The following is a 6587-nucleotide window of genomic DNA, read 5'->3' on the forward strand; positions in this document are numbered from 1 at the left end:
AATCATCTTTATGTTTCAGTCTTCAGTACATTCACATCAGGCTTATGTGCAGTTGGAATGTACTTTGTATACAATTCCAAGCAAAACTTAGCAGTGTCTGCTGTGTTTAGTGGTGTTATAAGCTGTGGAAATGCAGCCCTTGACTGTCTCATCACAGAAATTTTTCCAACACACCTCAGGTAACCGACATTTTAGTGCATATGACAATGTTTCTATTTATGAATTCTTCTCATAATAATGGCAGATACTCTTGCATAGTTACAATAATTTATTTGTATGTTCTTGGGGTTTGATGATTTTACCATGTTACTTACTCATTCTGAAAAATAGTAAAGACTGCTTGAATGTTTTAAAGTCAGCTGACCATAAAAGCTGAATACTAAAATACAACCTTTTTTATGCTTGTAACGTGTGATTATAAGTGCATGGACAATGTCAACAGTGTACAATTACAGCATTAGTTATGCTCAAATAAAAGTTTTTATAGTATTGTAGAATAATTTAATTCATAGGACAGTAATTCACTCCATGGTGCAACAACTGTTTCTGTGCACAATTTAGTTTTACATTTGTTGCTGGGACAGGATTGTGATATTACAAATAGATTGGCATAGATAAAGAAAGCTTTCTTCAATTAAAAATAAAACTCTGGTGGCATCAGCTGTTGGTATGCAAACAAGGAAGAAATTACACAAAGAGTGACTCTAGAGATCAGTGCTGCTCATAAGCAAAATGTGGGCGATTGGAAATCTGGAGAGGCAAAAACTGAGTGCCTTTGAGATAGGGCAATGTTAAAAAGGAAATGAAAAGATAAAGAAAGAAATGGAGAAGTACTAAAAAGAGAAGATGGGAAAGAAGTCTATGGAAGACCCTTACGAGAAGTTTGGGACAGCTGCTGTGTCATCCAAGAACACATAGTTAACTTGGTTCTGGAAAGAGTAGTAGAGGGAAAAATAGCAGAACTAGACCAAGACTAGAACATGCTCAACACTAGCAGATATTGGGTGTTGCAGTTATGTAGGAAGTGCAAAGTTTAGTGCAAGATAGGAAGGGATGTAGAATGAGATTTAATTGGCCAAGAAGTGGAGAAATTGGGAAAGGGGGGAGGGAGGGGGTTGGTAGCTGCAGCCTTGTTGAAGGAGGGACTGCCCTGTGATATACCTAAAGAGAGATGGGGAAACAACAGAGATCCCAATCAAGACAGCTAGATGGGATTTCGTGTTCCTCAAGCTAAATGTGTGTCCAGTTTTTTAATCATTGTGTCCTCCCACTTGGCAAAATATTAATATAAAACATTAAAACTGGAAGTGAAGCAGGAGAGCAAGGAGAGAGAATGAACTGAATGCTTCAATCATCACATAAAAGCTACCTGTGACGGGAGAGTGGGTGCAGAAATCTGTGTGTAGCAGCCTTTCAGTCAAATATTTAAGATCCCTGTATTATTTACAGGTACAACAGGATTCATAACAGGCAAACACTAATCTTACTTCCGTCTTTAAATTTGCAAGAAGTATGGAACATCTGTATTGTGTATTTTGAGCTCATACTAACCATACTATATGAAAATGTTACCGACTTGTGGAAAAACTTTAGTCAACTTTTTGAAATGTCAGTCAGTCTTCTTAGTGCACAAATAGCACCCATCTTTTAATAATTTAAACTTACATTGTCACAGATATTCTATGTTCTCTTCATAAACTTTCGAGGGTATGATTTTGAAAACTGAAAGTTATTCAGAATTTCTCTTTCTGTCTTAACATTAACCTGTGCATTTTAGGGAACATGTTTTCATGAAAATAAACAGCTTATCTTTCTTGGGTATTTAATATACTGTTATGCTTTACATTTCATATGCCTGTAAGAAGTACAAATTACAATTTGTACTCAATATTTCCTGATATATTATCACTGTTTCAGAGCCACAGGTGTTGCTGTATCTATGGTGGCAGCTAGGTTAGGTGGAATAATAGGAAACATTGTAATTGCACAGCTGCTGGACCTATACTGTCCGGCACCAACCTTCATTGTTGCATGCCTTCTAATCGGTAAGTTTTAGAAAAAGCTAAAAATTAGCCACATACAAGTAAGCTTTATTTATTTATTTATTTATTTATTCATCCATGGAACAATAAATATTGTATGGAAGTCGTCAGATTACAACACATGATCACACATTTACAATTACAATTAAACAGGTTTCTCATATTTTGTGTAGTTTTTATAACTAGTCATACACATATTTATAATTACATAATATTTTGGTGATAATGTCATATGTTGCTAATAATCTACATCTATGTTAAATATTCTTTTACAGTATAACAACTTTTACTTACTAAAAAGGTTTTAAGCTTTTGTCTGAAAGTGAGGGGCTCATTTATTTCTTTAATTTCTTGTGGTAATTTGTTGCACAGTTTTATCCCATTGTAAAATATACTTTTTTGCGTCTTTGCCTTGTTCTTTCTATCTAGATGGATGTGGTGACAAGCTCTTGTTTCATGGTCATGTATTAGGCTGTTTGTGTTGTACATGTTGAGATTTTTCTTAATGAACATTATGTTCTGAAAGATATACTCACAAGAAACACTTACAATTCCTAGCTTTCTAAATAATTCTAGACAGTGGGCCCTGTTGTTGCTATTTGTTATTATCCTTATGGCTCTTTTTTGTACTTTGAACACAGTTTGTATGTTACTGGCACTTGTTCCCCAAAACATGATCCCATAGCTGAGGACTGAGGGTAGATATCCGTAATATGTTATTTTAAGACAGGTATTATTGCATACTGATGCAAGGATTCTAGGAGCATAGCATGCTGTGGATAATTTCTTTGCCAAAATGTTGACATGGTTTGTCTATTTCAGTTGGCTGTCTACATTCATCCCTAAGAATTTGGTACTTGTTACACATTCTAATTCATTATTATTAACTTTTATTCTAGTGGCATTGTGTTTTTTGTTCAATTGGAAGTTAATATAGTTAGTTTTCTTTACATTTAGGGTTACTTTATTTTTTAATGACCAGTTGTGGACATCATTGAGAGCCTCGTTTGCTCTTTCTGACAGTTGTGTTGGATTTTCACCTGTTATTACTATGTTGCTATCATCAGCGGAAAGTATTTTTTCGCCATGTCTGATACTTTGTGGGAAGTCGTTAATGTATATAAGAAACAATATTGGGCCTAATACACTTCCCTGTGGGACGCCTATATTCACATTTTCTGGGTCAGACAGGTGTTTTATAAGGGAATTGTTTGAAACTTGTGATATCTCAACTCGTTGAACTCTGTTTTCCAAGCATGATTTGAACCACTTCTTTGTCACACCTCTTATTCCTATTTGCCCTAATTTATGAAGTAAGCTAATAATAACAACACTAATAATAGTAATAATTTTACTTAGTACTTAAGGGTTTAATCAAAGATAACATCACTTGGGTAAAACACTTGAAATACTTAGATGAAATTAACACTGGCAGTGACAGAGAGACCAATAAAATCTATGCATTAAAAGTGTGTAAAGCTTACACAGTTATGTGGAACATCTACAATAAGAAGTATTTTTTTCACAAAAGCCAAGCTTCTCTACTATCAGATAGTCATTCTCTTAGAAGCACACAATGTATTAGAGACATCATCAGTAACTATTAATGCCCATACCACTGACAGAGTAGATTGATTTATTTTGAGTAAAATTTTTTGACCCAAGATGGCAACTGGTTGCACAAATACCCAGAAGAACTGTATTCCCTAATGGGATGATTTAGTTACATTGCACACACAATATGTCCAGATATTTATCAACATATAACATGAATACATGACATTGAAAATAAGATCTGAAAACCAAAGCATGATGACTAACAATCGCCCAAAAGAATCTCACAAACATTGCTACTGATCAACTGGCAACTACATGGACTACAGTATAGACAGATCTGCCTCTGTGAGTTCATGTCTGTGAATGTGGCCAAAAAGAGTTTTGAAACTCAAAAATACATGGACATAAAAAGAATAACAGACCCATAATGACTGAATGAAGAATTTTTGGAAAGAAGAAGAACAAACTAAATATTTTTTCTATGTGCTTTTCAAAAGGACAAGCAAGAAACATTAGCTGAAAGCAACATTCTAAAAAGGAAACTAGTTATAGACATTCAGATTGAAAGATGCTATGAAACTGTATTTTCTGTTTATTTCTCAAGGGTATGTTACCTTTTTTAAGTTGAATGTTATCTTGTTAATTTTTATTTGTTATGGTTTGTTGCTTCACCTACTGGCCCACATTTTGGAATGTATAACATGTGTGTTTCAGGAGGGGGGCTCCTGTGTCTACTTCTGCCAAACACAACAAGGGAACCTTTGTCTTGACACTTGCTTGCGATGACAGAGCTTATCAACTACTATGTGCATTTGCACAAACTTGCCATAAAACTGAGAGACCAATTTCAGCATTATTTGACTTGGATACGGCATTGCTTCTTTTACACCTTGAAGCATGGAGCCATTGTTATAGTTCTCTCTACTTAACCACTCATGCAGAGTTGACTGTTGGTAATGAAACTGTAAATACCAGATATTTTTCAAACAAATGTAAAATATGTAGATTTTAGATGTAATTTGTTATGTTAAAGGAAAAAATATGTGGCTTGGTTTAGCTTTAACATTATACATTTATTTGCCAAAAGATGGCAATTTTTGATTGACCAGGATTAAAGGATGAAAATTCAAAACACTGTTACAATAAAAAAAACACACACACTTCTTTCTGTTTACAATGCCTGTAAATTTATATCAGTTAGAAATAAGGTTCTGTGTCTGGTAGACAATAAGCATTAGCTAATAAAAACAGAAATTCCAAATGCTCAGGGAAACACTAAATTTCTCTGTTATGACATTTTAACCAAACAGGAGGATACTACATTAGAATATTGAACACAAAAACATATCATTATTGCTACTTTCTGTACACACTATGATTGTGGATTGTCTGTACAAAGACTTCTGTAGAATAAGTAGGAATAAATATTATTTATGATGACAAGTGCAAAATGTAAAATCATGCTCCTCTACAGTGTTATTTGTAAATGTTTCACTGCACAGCTACAGTATTTCTTCCAGAACATTTTGCAACTCTGTTTCCCCTGTTAATAACTTCACAATATTAGACTATAAAATTTATAGAAAATATACCAAAATTGTTAAGTTTGTAAGTGAAAACAAGTAACTATTTGTTATGCCGCTGTGTAAAATGTATATATTTATTGTTCGAAAGAAGTGCTGTAAATAAGTATATTACTCCCCAAAAGGTGCTTAGTCAACTGTGATAAGAAAATCTCCAACTTTTTGTATCTTTCTGTTGTACCATTTGTTTTCCAAGAGTATAATCTAGATTTTTGTTTGAATCAATGTCATGAATCAGATAGATATCCAGTTTTATCTATTTGAATACTTTGACTAATCAGTCCTGTTTTTAAGACTGTGCAAATTACTACATATTATCATTCAATGGCAGCTTTTTAATTTGAACACTGGTCTGTTAAAAAAAGAAATATTGCTAACAAAGTTCAACTCAATCATAAACTAGTCATTTTACATTAAGTAACTAATATCTATGGAGTGCATGTGTTATGAATTTCTGTGAATCATGTTTCCTAAAATAGTGTTATAAAAAGACTATGCACATTTTGAGTATTGTATATAGCTTGTAAACTGAATGTAGTAATATAAGAAAATGACTTGCAGTAACCACAATAGTCAATCATAATACAAAACAATAAAAGTTTAATTATAATACTATTTGATGAAAAATATATATATTTTTCTCAAAAGTTACCCATTCCTGATCCCATCATGCACAATGTATGGTTAGTATCATACTCAACAACTTTTTTTTTTTTTTTTGCATACAACCCAGCTTCACAGCTGGAATTGCTTATGCACCCTGGGGTATCTGGTTCCAGTCCTGATGACAGAAGAAATTTTCATTGCTAGTATTTTGTTGGCGAGGAGAAATGGTGGTGACCAGTTCTTCATTGCCAGACTTTGTGCGCGTGTCCTGGTTTAATTTCCCAGTACAAGCCTCTCAATAGTGTCTCATAAAGTCAGAGCATCTGACACAGCTGATGGTGATTTGCCGATTGTATGTGGATTTTAAATCCTGTCGGTCCCCTCGGTGCAGAATGATAGGTGCTAGCCCTGGGTTTCACCTTATCCCTTCCATTCATCCACAACACTGCTTTACACTCACAGCACAAGATTACACTGTCCAAGCACTCAGCTCAGTTGTCCACACAACACAGGTATACAATTGAAACTTTATGACATACCAGAGGAAGGCAACAGCGAACCACCTCCCCTAAGAACTTGCCTTGTGTGGCAATGCAGGATTCCCACATCTGCCTCAATGCTCATTTCCTGAGTATGGGACTAATTTAGGTAGTGTCCATACATATTCATCATTATTGGCACTTCACTTTTTTGCACCTCAAGAACATACATAAAAAGAGGCATACTTTTCAACAGTTTCTATTCATCATTGCACAAGGGCAAATATTTTCCAATGGTAAACATCATTGTCTTGGCTATT

At 34.3% G+C, this 6587-nt stretch overlaps 1 protein-coding gene across 1 annotated transcript in view; it reads left to right on the forward strand.

The window, feature by feature from the left end:
• LOC124621998 (synaptic vesicle glycoprotein 2B) overlaps nucleotides 1-5779 on the forward strand; it is a 394356-nt gene extending 388577 nt beyond the window's left edge. Inside the window, exons 11-13 of the mRNA XM_047147545.1 lie at nucleotides 20-179; nucleotides 1918-2045; nucleotides 4314-5779. Coding sequence (XP_047003501.1) covers nucleotides 20-179; nucleotides 1918-2045; nucleotides 4314-4369 — 344 coding nt within the window. The 3' untranslated portion in view covers nucleotides 4370-5779. The remainder of the gene's footprint in view (nucleotides 1-19; nucleotides 180-1917; nucleotides 2046-4313) is intronic.
• Nucleotides 5780-6587: the final 808 nt, after the last annotated feature.

Source organism: Schistocerca americana, chromosome 7, assembly GCF_021461395.2.
Source record: "Schistocerca americana isolate TAMUIC-IGC-003095 chromosome 7, iqSchAmer2.1, whole genome shotgun sequence".
Classification (NCBI taxonomy): Eukaryota; Metazoa; Arthropoda; class Insecta; order Orthoptera; family Acrididae; genus Schistocerca; species Schistocerca americana.